The 20,302-nt window shown below is 50.8% G+C and overlaps 7 protein-coding genes across 7 annotated transcripts; 4 read left to right on the plus strand and 3 right to left on the minus strand.

The window, feature by feature from the left end:
• Window positions 1-128: 128 nt before the first annotated feature.
• N7509_012457 (uncharacterized protein) lies at window positions 129-2,221 on the plus strand (the record flags this gene model as incomplete). The annotated part of the gene is made up of 2 exons (XM_056637094.1): window positions 129-358; window positions 412-2,221. 2 exons carry the CDS (start codon window positions 129-131, stop codon window positions 2,219-2,221), a joined length of 2,040 nt encoding a protein of 679 aa, XP_056483124.1.
• A 319-nt stretch (window positions 2,222-2,540) lies between these two features.
• On the minus strand, window positions 2,541-3,597 carry N7509_012458 (peptide alpha-N-acetyltransferase complex A subunit ARD1; the record flags this gene model as incomplete). The annotated part of the gene is made up of 2 exons (XM_056637095.1): window positions 2,541-2,944; window positions 3,231-3,597. The coding sequence occupies 2 exons, from the start codon at window positions 3,595-3,597 to the stop codon at window positions 2,541-2,543; spliced, it is 771 nt and encodes a 256-aa protein (XP_056483125.1).
• A 427-nt stretch (window positions 3,598-4,024) lies between these two features.
• N7509_012459 (PLC-like phosphodiesterase) lies at window positions 4,025-5,558 on the minus strand (the record flags this gene model as incomplete). Its single annotated transcript, XM_056637096.1, has 3 exons — window positions 4,025-4,242; window positions 4,298-4,903; window positions 4,976-5,558. 3 exons carry the CDS (start codon window positions 5,556-5,558, stop codon window positions 4,025-4,027), a joined length of 1,407 nt encoding a protein of 468 aa, XP_056483126.1.
• Window positions 5,559-6,332: 774 nt separating this feature from the next.
• Window positions 6,333-7,513, plus strand: N7509_012460 (SUR7/PalI family protein; the record flags this gene model as incomplete). The annotated part of the gene is made up of 2 exons (XM_056637097.1): window positions 6,333-6,792; window positions 6,888-7,513. The coding sequence occupies 2 exons, from the start codon at window positions 6,333-6,335 to the stop codon at window positions 7,511-7,513; spliced, it is 1,086 nt and encodes a 361-aa protein (XP_056483127.1).
• A 1,065-nt stretch (window positions 7,514-8,578) lies between these two features.
• Window positions 8,579-10,423, plus strand: N7509_012461 (uncharacterized protein; the record flags this gene model as incomplete). Its single annotated transcript, XM_056637098.1, has 1 exon — window positions 8,579-10,423. One exon carries the CDS (start codon window positions 8,579-8,581, stop codon window positions 10,421-10,423), a length of 1,845 nt encoding a protein of 614 aa, XP_056483128.1.
• Window positions 10,424-10,926: 503 nt separating this feature from the next.
• N7509_012462 (WD40 repeat domain-containing protein) lies at window positions 10,927-12,316 on the plus strand (the record flags this gene model as incomplete). The annotated part of the gene is made up of 4 exons (XM_056637099.1): window positions 10,927-10,948; window positions 11,024-11,045; window positions 11,128-11,623; window positions 11,684-12,316. 4 exons carry the CDS (start codon window positions 10,927-10,929, stop codon window positions 12,314-12,316), a joined length of 1,173 nt encoding a protein of 390 aa, XP_056483129.1.
• A 763-nt stretch (window positions 12,317-13,079) lies between these two features.
• N7509_012463 (type I polyketide synthase) lies at window positions 13,080-19,687 on the minus strand (the record flags this gene model as incomplete). Its single annotated transcript, XM_056637100.1, has 5 exons — window positions 13,080-13,124; window positions 13,180-14,631; window positions 14,690-17,196; window positions 17,298-19,348; window positions 19,398-19,687. 5 exons carry the CDS (start codon window positions 19,685-19,687, stop codon window positions 13,080-13,082), a joined length of 6,345 nt encoding a protein of 2,114 aa, XP_056483130.1.
• Between the last annotated feature and the right edge of the window lie 615 nt (window positions 19,688-20,302).

Genomic DNA, 20,302 nt, shown 5'->3' on the forward strand with positions numbered 1-20,302 from the left:
GATCATCCACCGAATCGCACAGCATGGGTGACGTGCCTTGACAGGCTGCCGAATATCTGCAATCCTCCTAGGCCTCAACTTCTGCTCCCTGCTCCTTTCTCCGACGATCTCCCTCCAGCCTTGTCACAATGGACCGGGAGGAGGAGGAGGTCCCACCACCGCCTTATGCCGCCGTTGATCCATTAAATGCGCCGGCCAGCAATAGGAATAACGACCAGGCTAATGCCAATGGCCCATCGCGTGCGAATGTTTCAGGTCCGTCGCCGGAGGCAGGTAGCTCCTCCTCGGCAGCCTCCTCCGTTGTGCCAACCCACTTCGTCTCCGCTGCGAGCTACTTTGAGCAGCGGCCTGCGACAGGGTTGGATGAGAGCCAAGGCCTGCTAGACCACCATATAACGATATCCCCCGCAGTCAAACCAAAGACTTCCCGCGAAGGCCCCGTTGCTGGGCGACGCGGATGAATGAGGTCCTGCAACAGGACTGGGACACTTTTTTGCGATATCTGTTCCCGCCTCAATTGGGCTTGGCTGCTGCGTCTCAGCATCTCCCAAGACAGCTGCGGGCGGAAATCCAGCGGGACCGAAAGGATCGACCACAAGAGACGGATGAGCAACGACCGGCTCGCATTGCTGCCGTGGTGGATGAATGGAACCAGTGTTTCTTTGAGGTACGCGGCACTCGAATCGTCTTTGTATATGTTGGGGAACCCGACGCCGCGCCATCCTCTGCCCTCTGTCCGCGCTGTTATCCAGCCGCGACAAAGGCGAATCAAGGAACTGGGGCCAGTGCAAGTATAGATAGCAGAGCTCAAACTACGCCCGAGTCTGCGAGTAGCCAGAATACCCCCTCACCCACAAATTGGCCTGCTCCGCCGATGCCCATGATGCCGCACCCGCCAATGCCTTTTGGACCGCCATATGCAGTTCCTCAATTTCCCGGCCATGGTGCACCCCCAAATCATCAGCCACCGCAGTACTATCCATATCCACCTCCTGGAGCCGCTCCATGGGGGCAGTGGAACGGTTGGGGTTATCAACAACCACAATATGGGAATACTGGTAGCGGCAAGGGCGGGTGGCTATCGGATCTTACTTCTAAAGCACAGAAGTATGGTGAGCGTTTAGAGCATTACGGTAACCAATTCAGTCAACATGCCATGAACTATGGCCGACAAGTCGAGGAGCAAGCTCTCGCACACGGCCGCTGGATCGAAGAGCAGGCAAGATTTGGGCGGAAGCAACCTGCATATCAGGGATATCCTCCTTCTGGCTACGCTCCATATCCAACTTGGAGTCCTCCAACCACTGGCACAGTATCAAACCCGACCACTCCCACAAGCATCCCTACCACCAACCCTACCCCGCCCAGTCAACCAACTTCGCAACCTACAACGCAGCCTCAACCACTCCCCAAAGATGACGATAAACCTCCCCTTGAACAAACGCGCCGTATATCTATAGCATCCACCTCATCCGAGTCCTCCTTAAGCTCGATTGATTCGCTCTCCACTACCTCGGACTTAGACGCCTCGGATCTCACCACAGTCCGCACACAACTCCAATCCCTCGATGACAGACACGACCGAATCTTATACGACGCAGCGGTCGATCTCCGCCAACAACTCACAACCCTCCAAGAATCCCGCCGCGAAGCCCGCGCCTCCGGCCGCCGGAACTGGCGCCCAGGGACCCGCCCCCAGCAAACCCAGCCAACAGACAGCAACGACTGGGGCCGGTGGGAATCTCCCGAGCAACAGCAACGCGCATCTATAGACCGCCGTGCCATGAAAGAGGAGATGCGTGCCACGCGAAAAGCATTCCGGGACGTTGTTAAACGGGCAAGGGAAGAACAGCGTGCTCGGCGGCGCGTGAAGCGCAATCGCCGCCGACATGGCCCTGTCCAAGCCGATGAAAATGCGAAGGCTAGTGCCAATGACCAACAAGTTTCTCTGGATGGTAAATTGAACAACGTCTCGCTGGACGATTCCCCCGCACCGCCTCTTGCACAGCCTCAGCCGCAGCGCTTTCCTGTGCGCTCGGAGACGAGCTCAGAGTTCAACAGGAGTAACCTTCATACTCCTTCTTCTTCGCAGGCCAGCATGCATGAAACGCAAGCCGATACCCCGGATAAAAAGAAGAGTGGAGGGCCTTCTCGTATAAAGGATATTCTCAAACCGCGATCCAAGAAGCGGGACGAGGGCAAGAAAAAGGATGGAGCTTGATACATTTTTGTATATTTCTTTTGGATTCTTTTTGCTCCTTCGCTTTTCCTGTTCTGCCAGTGTTCTATTTATTGGCGTATATATTTTCAAGGCGCAATTGGGAACGCCCAGGGTGAGGTAGCATCAACGAAGTAACGATAGTCACTGCATATACATTGATTGATATACACCTAGTAGATTCATCAACTATAACTACCTTCAACCCAAGCTAGGGTCTTCCTTTCTTTTTTCCGAGTCTCTTCAGCGTACTCGTAGGCCGGTAGCACTACAAGTACTGCCTAGAACTCTATGCAGAGCCAAGCTCATCGAACCATGCCAGTTATGACTGAACATCACTCTTCTCCACCAAATCACCAACACCAAGCGCCCTCCCAATCTTAACATTAACCATCTTCTCCCCATTCTGCTCCGCCTTCCCCAAATCCCCAACCGCATCGCCCTCGTCAGCATCATCCTCCTCATCATCGGCACCATCCTCGCCCTCCTTCTTATTCTTCTTCGCCTCCGCCCGATCCCGCTTCTCAACAGCCTTCCAGTCCATCCACATACTTTCAAGCTTCAGGTGCATCGCATACGCATCCTCGCCGTCGGCGTAGTACTTGCTCTCAATCTTCTCCACCTCGAAGCCAAGTGTGTCGCGGTATAGGCGTAGCGCGGCGATGTTTGAAACACGCACGTGTAGGGAAACGTAGTGTGCGCGGTGGGACTCGGCCATTGCGCGTTCTGGGCGAGTTAGCGGTTTCTTTTGTTTGTGGTTGTCATGGGGATCGCATTCGCATTCGCATTGGTATTGGTATTAATATTGGGGTTGGGGTCAGGTCTAGGTCGGAATCACCGGTGCAAGCTTCGGTTTCACCTGCCAGCCAAAGACCAGACGAAAACAGAGCGGACAAGACAATTGATCTCTCCCACTCGAACAATTCCAACCGACCCTCACACACCATGAAGAACAAAGCAAAAAGTATAGAGAAAAGAGGTAAGAGGTGAAAAAGCAAAGGGTAAAACTCACGACTCATCCGCATCAACCTCTCAGCAATACCCAACCGTCTATGCGTCCGCATAACACTCAGAGAAGTAATATGACCATGCGGTTTCCCATCCGCAGGTTCCTCCTCCATCTTTGCAAGAACGTATCCAACGACCTTGGGGTATTGACCCGAGACATCCCCCGCGATCCCGGCTCCGGTGCCGCCAGTATTGTAACCATTCTTCGGCCGGACGACGGCGACAAAGCTCAGTTGCGGCCAGGTTAGGGCGTGGTAGAGGTAGTATTTTAGGAAGTAGTTTTCGGGTAGGTTGGTTATGTTGCAGGTTTGGATTGAGGGGAGGAGGTCGATGTAGGAGGGGTAGCTGGAGAGGGGGACGATGTCGACCATTTTTGCGGTTTTTGGTAGGGGGTTTGGTGCGCGGTGGCGGCGTTTTCGGTTTCTCTCGCTCTCTCTCTATTCGAGTATTGTGAGAGGATTGGTGGTGGGGACTCGGATGGTGTGGTCGTTTGGGGGTTTGGTGGTTGGCTTCGTTTTCATGGCTGCGGTTGGGTGGGGCACGTGATGTGGGTGGATATAGGTGTAATTTGAGTAGAGCAGAAGGCACTTGTAAGGTACTTGTCTACTCATTCACACCTGGGCAGAGGATGATATACTACGTTGTATATGGGTTGAGGTTTAATTGATGTATTTGTTGGATGGGAATCGAATTAATGCTTGTTATACTGCGCTTTGCTGTCCATCTATATTACGATATGTACACCCAAATGTGTCGAAATAAATCAAGTGGAAAAAGGCTAGATCGTGAATCGTCATTTTAGAATGCCGCGAGAAGGAACTGGACACCTGCTGCGATGAGGACCATCGTCGAGACACTGGCGACTGCCATGTGCGCAGCGGCCGAAGTGCTGCCGCAGCAGTTACCATTCCAGGTGACGTTGTTCGCTTTCGCCGCAACCTCGAAGACAGAGCCATTGGGCTTGCCCCAGTTATAGTAGTCGACCAGCAGGAAGTTGGGAGGGCGGTCCCACATTTCTAGAAAATTGTGAGTATGAACAAACGCTGTTCGCTGCGGTGTTTGTTCACTTACCAGAACATTTCGCCGACATGTTACCAAGACTGCCATATAAGGTCTCGTTGGCGCTGTTGGTGTCGACCATATAAGCCGTGTTGGGGATGAGCAGGCTGATAGAACCGAAGTTCAATTCGAGGTTGAGGTTGTGGTTGATCATATACATGCGGTTGGTGGCATCCTTGTGGTTCAGGCCCGGTGGACGCTGCACGGTGCAGGGGAAATCGCGGTCAGTGGGCGAGAAGGGTGTCTCCCACAGCTGAGAGAATTCGTCCATGATATAGGGCACGGCGGTCTCATTTGCACCGTAGTCCATGAAGAAAACGGCTCGCTTGTTGGAGAGGATCATCTCGGAGAGAGTGGGCCAATCGTCCAGGGCCATGGGGGCCTTCGGGGGCGAGTAGATGATGTTTTTCAGGCCGGATTTTTCGATGGAGTCGACGAAAGCGGTTGGTGGGAGGTTGTCGGAGTTGCCCATGACGAAGGTGACGACGTTGTAAGGGTTCTTGATCATCCATTGGTAGACCTGGGCGAGATAGGATTCCAGAGTGCCGGCGTCGAGCATGTCGCAGCTCGAGTGACAGAGGTGAATCTCGCCGCTCTTATTATGGGCTTGGAATTGAACTGTTTTTTTGGGGGGGGTTTTTGGTCAGAGGTGAGGTCAATTGAGTCGCAGAGGATAGGGGAGAGACATACGCATGCGAATGCCGTCGTTCAACTGGTCGGTCACCTTGAGAGCCTGGTTGGAGGCAGCATTGCCAGGAACCACGAACGGGCTGTTATGAGCGGCGACATTGGTGATGTTGGAGTAGTTGCGCAAGCAGAACTCGCTGTACCCATTGCAAGGGGTGGTGTTGGTCTCGGTTGGGATCGAACTGGTGGAAGAATGTGTATGGGTCGCGTTCATGCTATTGTTGCCCAGGGTGGTTGTCCCACCACCGCCAACCAGCACCGTGACGGAGTCCGAGGTCGAAGTGTGGAGAAGGGTCTGGTTGCCCGTCGCGGTAGCACTGGCATTGAGTGAAGAGGAGACCACGGTCTTGTGGTCGCCATTACCGAGGGTAATGACGGAGGTGTAGGTCAGATAGCTACCAGTGGGAACTTGAGCTGAGGCATTGGTGATGGTGGAAGCATCGGACCAGTTGTAAGAGGTTGAAGAACCCGTGATGGTGGAGGAGAGATCGGTGTTGGTGTTGGTCTCGGTGGTCTCGGTGGTTGTACCATCTTTGGCTAAAGCCAGACCAGCTAGGCCCAGGGCCAGCAGCGAGGTAAACCTCATGGGGGGGTGGTGAGGATGCGGGTGTGTGGTGATGATGGTGGAGGAGAGGAGGAGGTAACTCGGGGTGAAAGAGAGGGAAAATACAAGACTGTCGATCAACCACCGTCACACCTCGCCAGTGCCAGTGCCAGTGCCAGTGCTCGTACACGAGTACGAAGAATATTCACCGTCACTGGGTCGCTTGTCAGTGCCGTAATTCTAGGCTACACTAAATACACTAAATCCCGAAGTTGCTCCATATATTCTCCACTACTAAACCACTTCGCCTGGAAGTGCTGACGTTGTCGCCACTTGGTGCCCGGTCGATAAGCCAATAATAGAATGAGAGACCCTGAGTAACCCACCCATCTCACATCGCAATCGGTCTGGCCATCGTGAGTTTCGGACTTTCTCATGTCAATTGTCTCGTACGGAGTACAGCTTTGTACACCACTTCCCTCGACCCCCCCCCCCCCCTCCTACTATCTCCTCATTTTCTTCCTCTTTTCCCTCTCTTCCCTCTGCTCCCTCGCATCCTTCTCTTCTGTCTAATTTCTATATCCATTCCCCCCTTACGCACCTCCACTGATTTCATGATCGCCCTCACTAAGGTCCGCTAGTGGAACGCCACTGACGATCCGCGGGAGCTCCAAGCCCCGATCTGATTAGGAGAAATAAAACTCCTGCTTCCGTTGACATTTACCTGCTTGAGTGCCGTTCTGCCCTGTCCACCTTGTTCGGCTTTGCTCTGCTCTGTTCTGCACTGCTCTGCACTGCAACACATTCATCTTCGCCATGGTCGACGGGCCAGATAGCACCAATGGCTCAGGCTCAGGCTCAGGTTCAGGCGCTACTCGCAAGTTGCCCTTCTTTCGCAGCGCCAATGGCCCTCTCGCACGCCGCCGCGCGTCCACAGTACACACCCATCGCATCATCCGGTCTTTGCTATATCTCCTCGCCTGGATCTTTGTCCTTCTCGTCTGCATTGGCAATCTCTCCAACAAACCAGTCTTGCGCAGTACCTACTTTCTCTACCTCGACCTAACAGACATTATCCCCGTCTCTGTGCCTAATGCCGTACTTATCAACTCCATCGCCCGTTCAATCGGCCTTCACGACTTCTACCAGGTCGGTCTGTGGGGTTTCTGTGAGGGCTACAACAATGCGGGCATCACCAGCTGCTCCAAGCCCAAGTCTCTTTATGCCTTCAACCCAGTCGAAATCATCTTGAGCGAGCTGCTTGCCGGCGCTAGTAGTACGTTTACCTCTTTCCAGCAACCCCACCCCCTTCCTTGATATAAGGATACACTTTATCAATATGAACAACTATATTAACCTCCTCTCCCGCAGTTGCTCTCCCAAGCGATATCGAGGACCCTCTCAAACTGGCCCGGATTGCCTCACACTGGATGTTCGGCCTCTTTATCGCCGCCGCCGTATTCAACTTTATCATGATCTTCATCAGCCCACTCGCCGTATCCTCGCGGCCCCCGCAAACAATTAAGCTCTGGGCCGCCGCCAGCACCAACGGCACGCAAAGCACACCCGCTGGTCAACCTCCGCACCGTCGTCGCACTTTTATCTGGCTGCGCTCTTTACCAATGCTCTTTTTCGCCTTCTTCACCGCCCTCGTCACCATCGTCGCATCCGCCGTGGCCACCGTCATGTTCGAGATCTTCTCTACCGTCTTTACCAATGCTGACCCCAGCTTGAACATTCATGCCCACGTCGGTACTCAGATGCTGGTCTTTATGTGGATTGCCTCCGGGTTCAGTCTGATCGCTTTCATCGTCCAGTTTGGCTCCTGCTGCGCGTCCTGCTGTGGCGGCCATAAGGCGCGCAAGCAGTTGAAGTCTCAGGGCATTGACTGGCGCGAGATGGAGAAGAGTTCCGTTGCGGATTCTTCGACTGGCCGTTCGACTTCTGTTGATCGTGAGAGACAACACGTCGAACCCCATGCTGTTACTACGGACTAGAGTGTATCTGTTTAGGTATACTGGATGATGTCTTCTGCCGGGTCAAAGCATCTACTGTTGGATGGTGATACACTCTGAGCTAAGCTGAGCTGAGCTGAGCTGATCCGACTCCCCTTTATCAAAGGTCTATTTTTGAACAACCTTTTTGATGTGCCATATTGGCCGGATTCTCTAGTTATTTATTTTTTTCTGCCTTGACATCTTACGATTTCAACGATCAATAGCGCTGGGTCAAGCTTGGATCGCCTACTTTGGGTTGATATCTACGCTTTAGATTTGTGGATAGTCATCAATATAGATAAAATCATTTTGTTTTCCGTGGAATCTTCAGTTCTTATGTAAATATGGCCTGTTTATTGATACAGCTGCCGAAATAAGGCTCGCTAGCCCGTTTTTCGGTGCATTGTGGCGTTTTAGCTGCAGGCGCTGGATTGCTTATTTATGGGTTGGGCTCGTGTCGGATAATTTTGAGTCTGTGCCCCTGAAGAGGTTCCAAGGTTTACATGCGTTATAGAGTGGTGGCCGATATGGCTGGATGAGAAGGCTATATACTCCCTCTTAAGGTCTTACTCCACCACATTTCCATGAACAGCATAGCGCTGGAAGTCCATATCGATAAGGAGCTGAGGCAATTTCCGCCATGTCCCGATGAAGCGTTTACATCCCATAAGTATGAAGTCCACAAACAAGAGCATAGTTCACCGGAAATCCCCCATACCAGCGGGAGTTATCAGGGCGATGGCTGATTGATGCCATGGTTGGGTGGAGCAGGCGGTCAGAAATATGTAGGCGGTGAGCATCATCCAGGCAGAAAAAGGAAAAAGGTAAACATTTGTCCAGGCACCATCCTCACTTCATCAACTCCTCCCAGTGAACATCGAGCGAAGGTCAAACCCCATCTTTCTCTTGAATCATCTATTGTGTGCCTGTCTAACAATAAATAGCCAGTCTTCAGCCTTTGTCTTCACCAGGAGAATCTGCAGGCAGAAAGGCGCGGCGGTTATCGTTAGGCAACATGCCTTGAATTAGTTTTGAGCATTGGTATCACCGTATCCACCGTGCAAAATGAACGACATCATGGAGCAATGTGAGTTGTCCCTGGGTGACTCAGGAGAGTCAAGCAAGTTTGCACTTGAGGATCTGGGGCTTACACTCTCCCCTGGATCACAGTCACAATCCTTCGCCCATACAATGGACTTCTCAGAGTTCGACCTCAGCATGGATCTCGACTTCGGCCTCATGGATAATTTCGATCCTCTGACCGATTTTGATCCTGTCGTCCATCAAATCGATATCTCCACCCTTGGTTCGACACCGGCCAAGCGTTCCCTCGAAGAGGTCTCCCCCAACGAAGCCGAGACGCCACCAAAGCGTTCACGCCAGTCGGTTCCCTCTCCTTCGCTCGAATCGTTGGCCATGCAGACGCAGTCCCGTATGGACATCGCCAACCGGGCCTCGCCTATGGTCTCCACGAATAATTTCTCGGCTGCAGGATCCAGCAACCCAGCTAGTGTCGCTGCGATGACTCGGTTCGGACTGGACCCTCACGACACTGCGGATTCCATCCCAACTGTTCAACGAACAGTTCCATTCTTGTCACCTTACCAAGTGTCTAAGTATTACCCTTCCGCTCCGTCTCTTCACACCCGCACCGTCAATGTGGAAGTTTCGAGCTCGGCTCTTCAGCATCGGCTGAAAAACTCCCAACGCCGGATCAACGTTCTCGTCATAGAGCGCAATAGATATCGGGACAAACTCCTCAGCTACACCCAGCCCGATCCGCGTACGGGAAAGTTGAAGATCGACGAAATGGAGGCAGAAATTACGACTCTACGGCGTGTGACATCAACACAGCAAACCCGCACCAGGAACCTCAAAGCTGAACTCCAGAGCTGCCAGAATGAGTATGCCAATCTAGCCAGAACACACAACAGCCTTCTCACCGATTACCGGGCTTCTCAGAAATCGCCCGCGCTTCCATCGCGACAATCTCCCGAGATGACCTCCTGGGGCGGGTCCGAGCCATGGAAAGGCGCATATGATCAACTCTTGGCTGAGCATCGCTCTTTGATATCTGCTTTGAAAACCCCAGGAGTGGATCCGATGCAGGTTTTGGAGGGACTCGGCATGCAGCCCAGTAATAAGGCTCCTTCAGCCAATTACCCGTCACCAGCGTCAATTTCATCGATGCCAAACCGAACCCCTGCTGTGCCCCACCAGGATTCTGTAGTGATTGATCTCACCGACGAAGGCGCAGAGGATGTGAGTACCTTAGGATTCCCAACTGTTCAACTCGGCCCACCAGCAAATGAACCCCAGCTAACCGACTTTCGTCACGTCCTCAGACACAAGCAGCTTGATTGGATTCGACCGCCGTTGAATGTCCGACTGGCCGCTCAAGCTCTTTTCGACAATATCTCCCCCGTTCAAGGTTCAAGTTCTGCCTTAGTGTCCAAGCAGCCCAAAGGCTTGCTAGCTCCGCCACCGAAACCCATTACGAAGAATATGGCGAATGACGAGAATGCTGCTTTCATTTCATCTGACGTCGCCCGCATGCAATCCTACGAACACACCAATCTTCCAATCCGACGTATCCAGGAGATGCCCTCCTCTTCCACCTCTACAAAGACACATTCACGAGCTTCCGCGCCTAATGTTCAAGTCAACAACCGCGTGCTTACTTCAAGTTCCAGCTTCAACAGCCTTTTTGATGAGGAACCGGAGCCCACTGCAGTTCCCTCTGTTGAACAGCACGACGCTTTAGCAGATAATTGTTTCGATGATGACCAGTCGCTCTTTGTGGCACAGCTAGCTGGACAGTCAGACGAGCGCCATAGTGAGAATGGAGAGGACTACCATCCAGATGATGACGAGCTGGCCCGGATGCTGGAAGAAGAACTGGCTCGATGAGGTGCAGTGCTCAAGACCCAGACTGCTCTGGCTCTTCACTTCTCTCGCATAATCCGGTACACCATTGTGAGGCAACATGTCTTCTCTGCACGATGTATTGAGTTAAGAATTCGATAGCTTAGCTATTGCCCTGAATATGGAATCCTTAAACAGCAGTCTCCAACGTATCTTAACTCTAGTAGAACCCAGAACACTGTACCCTCCCGCCTGCGTCATTTTACATCTAGTGAATTCTAAAGTCGACATAGCGCATGATGATATTGTCTGGGGTTGTACATTTCTCTACTCGTATACTGGGTGGCTCTGACCCGGCAGTATCATGTCACCGCCTCTCACACGTGATCGCTACATTCCCAAGTGCAACGGGCCTCCGATCGCCGACTCCAACTCCTCCGAATTATTGAGCCTCTTCTCCAGGTCCCCAGTCGCTCAAAGCCTCTTCACCTTGAAATAGCCATATATCGCCCTTCTAATTTACCATTGTTCCATACTATCGTGTCAGTATGAGCGTTATTCTCTGCACAGGTAAGTAAACCGTGTTTATGAAGAAGCTCCCCGCATTCTTCCCGAGCTTGAACTGATCGCAGTTGTCTGTCGCAGCGGGGTATGACCATACCATCCGGTAAGCCAAAGCTTTCTCAAGCTCCGAGTGTTTCAATTCGATTAAATGGGGCATCTTGAATTGCTAACACGTTCGGCAACAGCTTCTGGGAAGCGCTGTCCGGCATTTGCTCGCGAACCATTCAACACCCCGACTCCCAGGTCAACCGTCTCTGCATTACTCCCGACAAACGCTTTCTCGCGGCTGCTGGCCACAATAATGTCAAGCTTTACGATATCAAGTCTACAAACCCCAACCCTGTGATGACCTTCGAGGGCCACACCAACAACATCACCGGTGTCGCGTTCCATTGCGAAGGCAAGTGGATGGTCACCAGCTCGGAAGATGGCACTGTCAAGGTCTGGGATACACGCACAGGTAGTTTGCAACGAAATTACGTGCACCGGGCTCCCGTCAACGATGTGGTCATTCACCCGAACCAGGGCGAGCTCATCAGTGGAGATCAGGCTGGTATGGTGCGCGTGTGGGATCTTGGTGAGAGTGTCTGCACCCACCAGCTTATTCCCGCCGAGGATACATCCGTTCTCAGCGTTAGCGTCGCTAGCGATGGATCTTTGCTTTGCGCGGGAAACAAAGTCGTATGTTTCCCAATATCCCCGGCTATGCGACCCCGTACTCGTACTAACCCGAGGTGTTAGGGAAACGTCTACATCTGGCGAATGGTTATCACTGACGAGACCACGCGCATAATTCCTATTTGCAGCTTTCAGGCCCACAGGGACTACCTAACTCGCGTTCTTCTGTCCCCCGACGTCAAACACCTAGCCACCTGCGCCGCAGACCACACCGCAAAGGTGTGGAATCTGGACGCGGATTACGTGCCAGCAAAGGTCGCCATCAAAGAATGGAGCGAGCGGCAGGCCCAGAAAGACCCCGACGAGAATAGTGAAAGCAATGGCGATTCCGCCAAGAATCAGAACAACGAACTGATGCGCATATTCGGGGACTCGACCACAGACCGAGACCTTCTACGGATCACCGATAGCACTCCACGCGAAGATACCTCGCAACAGACCTTTACTACCACCCCAGATGGACCGCCCATGGATCCTACCAGCAACACTCTTTTCCTCGAAACCACCCTCGTCAACCACCAGCGCTGGGTGTGGGACTGCGCGTTCTCAGCCGACTCGGCCTATTTGGTCACAGTGTCGAGCGATCACTACGCGCGTCTGTGGGAACTAAGCACTGGTAACATCATCCGGCAATACAGCGGACACCACCGCGGCGCTGTCTGCGTTGCTCTGAACGATTACTCCGAACCCCGCTAGGGTTGGTTTGCCTTTTGGAGACTTAACGAAGTCACTTTCCATCTTCGCGGCCATGATCCACTTTCCGCATCGATGGGTAATTTTTTCTTCTTCCTTTCTCTTGGATTGGTGGCGTTTCTCTGTGTGTTTTGATAACTTCCTTGGCGTATTGCATAGCATGGCGCAGGGGTTCCATTTCTAAACGGTCTAGTTTTCTTTTTCTCTTGGGGGACCACTCTACGATTTATGCTGTTTTGAAGATACCCTGTATCTCCAGGAATTGATCTGATATCTGAATTTTGGTATGTTTCTAATTAATTACTGTTTCCTCATTACACAAAGATACCGAGGCGCTGTGAAACGAATGCCCGCACGGTGCTCGATAAGCGCATGGTGGTCAGTAGTTGCATACCAGGGTATTTAGGCAGGTAGAAAAGCGTAGGTATAGTGGCACAGCACAGGTTCCTAACCGTCCTGGTCTCTGCCTTCCTAATGGCGGATTAGCAGCTACCTGAAATGGATTGGGGTTGCTAATCTATTCCATCTCAGGTAGCTACTAGTTTGCCATTGGAAGGGGGCCAAGAATGGCGAAACAGCTACACTCGACGCCAATTTAAGCGTTGATTTTACCAGGATCTTAGTCATTACTGCATCTCATGATCGTACAACCAATAGTTAAAATATCAGATGAATGTTTGTAAGTAGGAGATCTTAGCGTTTATGAGTCGGAGAATAAGACTACAATCTTTGGCCTCTGTTCTCTGATAAATATCAATCCAACGCCTTATGCCCCAATGATGCGATCTAGAATAGTTGGCAATTGCTTTACCTGCCCGAGAATGTTAGTATCTTCATGTGTGTGGGATAGATATGGGTTAACTTACCTTTGGTTCACGTATCATTGTGAAATGATTGCCCTCCATGAATTCCACGCTGATGTTTTCCGAGCCGATCAACTTCTCCCATCCATAGGTTCCGAGGCTCTGTCTATCATCAAGTAAGAACTTGACACTCTTCGCCTCGGCATCAGATCTCGGAAACTGCTTCTCATCCGATTCCGAGACAAGTCCATCACTAGCCCAGATGATATGTGTTCTTGGTGCTTCTTCCGGATCCATGGGATATGGTATGAAATCGGCAAGGTTCCTGACTGATGCCTCGAAATGGGGGATCAACCAGTTTGGTGCTGATCCTTGAACCCCCAGTAATCCCAATGAGTCGACGAAATGTAGTAGCTCAGATGGTAGTGGCTGGAGATTGATTGGGCATGGCGAGTCGATCAAGAGGAGAGCCTCAATCTCTTCCTCGATTTCGATCAGTTGGCATGCCACGGCATACGCCAACACGCCACCAGCAGACCATCCTCCGAGAATATATGGACCTTCGGACTGTCTTCGCTTGATTTCAGAAAGGTACAGTGAAGCAACTCCTTCGATTCCGGCTGTGTACTCGGAAGGAGTTTTCATGAAAGGGCAATTGAGACCGATGACACATAGATCTGGTGAGATTTTGGGAAGAGCAGCATATGAGGTTGCCGAACCTGATCCATCGGGTAACAGGAATAAAGTCTTTGAAGCAGTCTTCAGACTCCCTTGCAGTACGATTGATGTTGCAGGTTGAGTGGACTGACTGATGTCTTGCACTTCCAAGTTGTAGTCAGGCTTAACGCTGGCTGCAACTACCGAGCTTGCAGTCAAAGAGGTCGTTGATGATTTCGCATCATCGTTGACGCTGTATGGTGTAGTGGTTCCGGTATGATCATCGCTACCCACGAGAGAATCACCACTACCCATGAGAGATACAATGGCCAATCTTGCCTGGTCGACAGTAGGATAGTCCACGAAGAACGAGGACGAAATGTCCATGTCCAAATCCTCACGAGCTCTCCCAGTGATGGTAAGTGACATCAAAGAGTCAACACCAGCTTCAGCAAATTGCTGCACCTCGAGCAACTCCGCCAGGTCTATACCTATCTCTTCACAGACGATGGTTAGCAGCCCATCCATAGCTTCGCTGGAAGATGGATTCGCTGGTGCGGATTCAAGAGGAATCTCCTTGAGCGATTCAGTCTCATCTGCATCTGGCGTAGTCGGGCCTTCTTCATCAGTGGTAGGTGTCGTAGTTCCATCGGAAGAACTGTCCGTAAGCTCCATGATCACTGCTTTCACCGGGCCGATGGTTGGGAAATCCGTGAACAACGAGGACGGGATAGCCTCCAATTCAAGTTCCTCGCGAAGACGTCCTGTGATTGAGAGCGACATGAGGGAGTCCAGCCCAATATCAGCAAAGGTGGTGTCATCTTTGAAGCTCCGACGGCTCCACGCCCAGCTCCTCGCCTAGTAAAGCAAGGAAATCATCAATGATTGCTTTGTTCTGCTTTTGGGGCAAAGCAACTGGAGCCTGTGGCTTTTGGCTGACTTTAGTCACAGTTGACTTTGTTTTTTGTTGAGCAACGGACTCTTTCACGGGTTTCGAGTCCTTGACAGGCTTATCTTTGGTGGCAGCCTTTCGAGAAGAGGATGTCGTGACCCCCTTGGGAGGAGGTAAGAGTTGATCGACGACAGCTCGGGGGATAGCCTTGAACTTCACACCTCCTACGAGCGCAACCATCTCTTCTCCATCAAAAATGTAGACATCACCCGACATGGTAGCTTTCTGGACCTCGTGCATTTTGACATAATTGCTGTAAGACTTGCTGCTTGATAGAGGCTGAGCAATTTGTAGATGATCCCATCCGTGAGATACGTAAACTTGCTTTTTGGTGTCCGTTGTGCCGGATCCGTTCAGAATAAATCCTGAAAGATGGGAGATATTGTCGATGAACCGAGGGTCTATCTCAAATTCACCATAATCATTCGACGGCTGGAATTCCAATTTTGAGGTGGCTTCGAGGTTCTTCTGATCCATGACTACCTCCTTCATCCCATGGTATTGTTTGTCGTACTCAACGAAGCCTGAGAAACTTTCGTAGGCTTGTTTGCGGTCGATTTTCTGATACTGGTGACCTTTGACACCGTCATTCATAACGTTGATCCGCGATCGGACGAGATATGCCAGTCTCGACCATTCCGCATGCCAGATCTTGGTGTCTCCGTACTCAACCTTACAGGTAGCATGCAACACTCCCAAGCTGCCGTCAGCAGAGACACTGTTATAACTGATCTTCAATAGTTTCAGAGGTTGGTCGGCGGTGGCAGTTATTCTGAAGACTTGCTTCTCCTTTTGATTACGACCTTTGGCGATGAGAGGTTTCATGATTTCCAGAGCACGCACGTCCATGCCGATGCTTTCTGTCTTCTTGATCTTATTGTAGATGTAGCCCGCCAACGTCAACGCCGACTCAGCGTAAACACCTGCTGGACAAAGAGCTGATCCATTCACCAAATGGCCATTCACTGCGTGGTTCAGATCGGGATCTGACAGATCCGATTCGGCAACAACGGTAATCTTTGTTTTTCCAAAATCTTCCTTGGTTACCTTCTGAACAGACGGTGTTGACAAATAGTGCTTCCAACGCTTTGGAGCGGCTGACTCGACAAGCTTTTGGCCTTTAGTCAGACACCAGTTGTTGTTGTAGTCGAGCCAATAGTTTTTCTCCTCAAAACGGTAGCTCGGAAGAGCTAGCACGGTGTGAGAAGCCTCGTACTCACGATGAACTTCTTCCCATTCGATTGAAAGTCCCCTGGAGTATAGGTTGCTAAGTGTGTCAGACAATGTCTTCCATGCATCTTCTTGCTGGCGGAGCGACGTCAAAGTCAATGCCTTGCTTCCGAGGCATGATTTGATGAAAGTAGAGCAGACAGGCGCGGGACCAATTTCAAGCCAAATTGTGTTGTTATCAACAACTCCTTTTGACTCGGCAGCTTTGAGTGCATCCATAAAGTTCACAGCTTCTCGAGCTTGACGGCACAGATAATCCGTTCCAAAGACATTGCCGTCAGTTACAACATCCCCGAGTAGAGGAGAGATAACGGGAATATTTGGAGTTCCGAAACTGACTGAGCTTGCCGCTTTTCTATATTGCTCAACGATGACTTGAATCTGTGCCGAATGGAAGGCATAAGCTGTCGATAGCAATGAACACTTGATGTTGATGGCCTTGAGTGTTTTGGAGCAAGTCTCCATTTGCTCTGCGGAGCCGCTGATGACAGTCCCATTGGGGCCATTGATGCAAGCGACTTCAATGTCCTTGTCACCCAGAGTCTCTTTAACAGAGCTGACAGATGCTGCAATGGCTAACATCTTATGACTGCCCGGGACGCAAAGCTCCTCCAGAAGCTGAGCTCTTCGGCCAACGAGGTAAATTGTATCACTGGCAGATAATACACCAGCTACATTCAGTGCAGCATACTCTCCGAGGCTGTGGCCAAGAACAAATTTTGGTGTGATGCCCCAAGACTGCCAGAGCCGCGCAAGTGCCATCTGAACGCATGTTTGCCCAAGCTGGAGTGCAACTGACGAGAGTGACCCGACTTCCTCAGAGCCGTCAATTAGGGGCAAGAAAGTAGGGAAGCCTTCCTTCTGACCAGTTCTGTTGAATTCCATCACATCATTTCGGAAGGTTTGTGAATCCTCAAAAAGTTGTTTTCCGAGAGCTGTGTAATGCGAGCCTTGCCCGGTGAATGCAAAAGCGATTTTACCAGAGTTTATCGGATCGGGCTTGATCGCCTTAGGCTGGGTTGACCTCAATGATTTTATTGTTTCCGGGATGCTTCTCACTGCGTAAGAGACACGATGTGGGTAGTGAATTCGTCTGGCAGTGGTTGTATATGACAACGCGGGCAAAGATGTGTCCGGGTTTGCTTCGAGATAAGCTGCAAGTCGATTGATATTCTGGTCTAGAGAATATGCTGACTTGGCGCTTAGCGAAACAACGAAGCTTGTTCTGGGATCTCTGTCAACTGTTGGGACAAGAGCTGGACGATCCTCCAGGAGGAGACCGGTATCCCCCCTGAAGCCCCGAAGTTGTTCAAGTAGGCACGCCTTTTTTGCCCATCGGGACGAAGCCAGGGGGTTTCTTTGAAAGCAATGCGAACACCTCTTTCGTGCAGGTCATGAGGGAACGTTTTGTTCATGGTAGTCTTGATACCAACATGGGCAGGGATAGCATTCTTTTGCATCATAATGACAGTTTTGATCAGAGATGCCACGCCGGCAGAAGCTTCACCATGACCAATGTTTGATTTGAGCGCACCAACATGCATCAATTGATCTGGTTTGCGGCGACCTTGGTCTCGTGGAGCAAAAACATTTGTGATGGACTTCATCTCAGTTCCATCACCGGCCTGCGTTCCTGTGCCGTGCATCTCCACGTAACTAACATCAACAGGGTCCACACCTGTATGATTCAGGATTTTTCTGTAGAGAAATTCCTGGGCCGGTCCGTGAGGTCGGGTGATTGAGACTGCCTCAGAGGAATGATTTGTTGCCGTGCCTAGAACGACAGCCAAAATTGGATCGTTATCAGCCTCGGCATCTTCAAGCCTCTTTAATACAACTGTACCAACACCGTCGCCACGACAGAAGCCATCTGCGCCATCATCAAAGGTTTTGCAAGACCCGGTCTTGGACAAAAAGTGTGCGCGACTCAAACCTGCGAAGAGATCTGGCGTTGTCATGACATTCAGTCCTCCGGCCAGAGCAGTATCGCATTCCTTTGCCAATAAGGACGTACACGCCAGTTGAATTGCAGCAAAGCTGGACGAACAGGCTGTATCAACGTTGTAACTTGGTCCTTTGAATTTGAAATGATAGTTGATTCGACCAGTGGCAAAAGCTCGAATCGTTCCCGGGATGTAGTACATGTCAATCTTCTCTGCGGCGTTGAGTGTCCGCCAATCGTCACTTGTTTGTCCATAAAAGGTACCAACCCGATTCAACATGGAAGATGGTGTTCTGTCAGGTACAAAACCTGACATTTCGAGAGCTTCATATGCTGTCACTAGTGCAAGTCTTCCCATAGGATCTGTTTGATAGGCTTCCCGTTGGGACATATTGAAGAAACGTGGATCGAATAGACCTGGCCTCTCAATAAAGCAGCCGTACGGAGTGTGACTAGAATTGAGATTTTTCCCAGTGGGATCGTAGTGTGTATCGATGTCGAAACGGTCGGGAGGAACCCGTCGATGTAGGTCCAATCCCTGCTGTAATGTACTCCAGAAGCTTTCGAGATCTTCAGAGTTGGGGAAGCGACCTGCCATTCCAACGATAGCAATCTTCTGAGATCCATTCAAAGGCTCGTAGTCGGGCTTTTTCGTGTGAATTTGCCCTTCTGTGGTCACATTGAAAGAGGTATCTTCTTTCAGAGTTGATGCAAGACTGTGTATCGCCTGAGACGGCCCAACGGAGAAGATTTGACAATCCTTTTGTGGCGAAGCTGTCGTAGTTTCTGTGACTGTGCTCATGACATTCTCAAATGAGAGTGGTCGGATTAAGATGTCTCTCACGACATCCACCATAAGAGTATCAACATCCAAATCTGGAGAGTATCGAGTCCCGAAGCCTGAGATGACGGGGATGAAGAACTTTCTCTTCTCACCCTTGTGAGATAATGGCTGCAACACTTCTGCAACATCGTCATCGCCGTATAGATGCGGTGCATGGAAAGGTGCAAATATGTCAAGCGAGACTCTCCTGAATTTCTGAAGGTATTCTGAATGCTGAAGCAGAGAGGCAGTAGTGTCCGGAGGCCCACTAATCGAAACCACATCTTTACTGCTCGCGCTTATGTAGGCCTGATTAGCCTTTGGAATACCATTAGATTCATTGAATTGTGTCAGCGCCGCGATAGAGGCCTCTTTCTGAGCCCCTATTATGAGTGTTGTCCAGCTCTGGGTGACAGCAGAATCGCCATCCTTCGACAATCGTTGAGCAGCTCCATCGACCTTGACGCCAATACGGAAAGCTACTCTGACAGTTGTCAAAGCGTTGGAGATCAACTGTAAAGTGTCTTGACTGGTAGCTACCGACGAGGCCGACAACAATCCAGTACAAAATCCAGCGAAAGCACTGTCGGAGGGAGTAAAGTATTGAGATGCGTTGTTGCCGAAAAAGCTAAATTCTCAGTTAGTAGTGGCCGTAGACACGTTATCAATAAAAATACCTGATGACAGTTGCCAATTGGCACACGCAAGTCAGAGTGGTCTCGAGGATCTGATTGCGGGATCCTGAGCGACGATATCGTCTGACAAGATCCAGCACATCTGTGAACTCTGGAATCTGCACGCGCACGTCGCGAGGCTGTCGGCGTATCTCATCTCTCAGAACCTTGTTAAGCTCTTCTAAGAAATGCAGGAGGAGAACTTCCTTCCGTCGCTCACATAGCCTTTGTAGTGACTCTGCAAAGTCCCCAGTCTCATCCCCGAATACATACAGCTTGAATGATTCAGCCATGATGTTGTTATGGGAAGTTTATGAGATGATTCAGAGAAAAGAAGGATCAATGTGAATTGAGTGGATCCCTTCAAGTTGACAGTCCAGAATTGAAGCTCTGATGCATCAGTCCCATATAAATACTCATATCACTGTAGTTCACAACAGACATGTTCTTGCGACTGTTGACCATTACAGTCTATGACTTAGTGTGCCTCTCAACATGATGCAATCTTGAACCGAAACTCCCTTTACGTAGTTCTTCGGATTGTAGATATCTCGCCATTTGCTGTGGATCACATGGAGCCTATCAGACGATGAGCATAGTATACCAGCTCTCGGACCAGGCCCGGAAACGGCCATTATTCACATGTCGCTCGGAATTTAACTATGGGGCACTAGACCCCTGGAGCTTGGGCTCAGGGAGATGCAGACTCAACACTCTGTGACATCAATACGTAGAGAAGCCCTGTAGGTTATCCTAGTACTATTGTCAGACCTGTTGTCTATCTTGATATGAACCTTGAAAATCCGATAGCCGGTATATGTAATATGTAACGTGTACCATTATACAGTACTAGTAGTCTATGTTCTTTACAACGGCGTTGCAGAAGTTTGATGTTGACTATTCATGTC

Source organism: Penicillium cosmopolitanum, assembly GCF_028827165.1.
Source record: "Penicillium cosmopolitanum strain IBT 29677 chromosome Unknown utg000011l:1.0-3548175.0:1.0-3550911.0, whole genome shotgun sequence".
NCBI classification, from domain to species: domain Eukaryota; kingdom Fungi; phylum Ascomycota; class Eurotiomycetes; order Eurotiales; family Aspergillaceae; genus Penicillium; species Penicillium cosmopolitanum.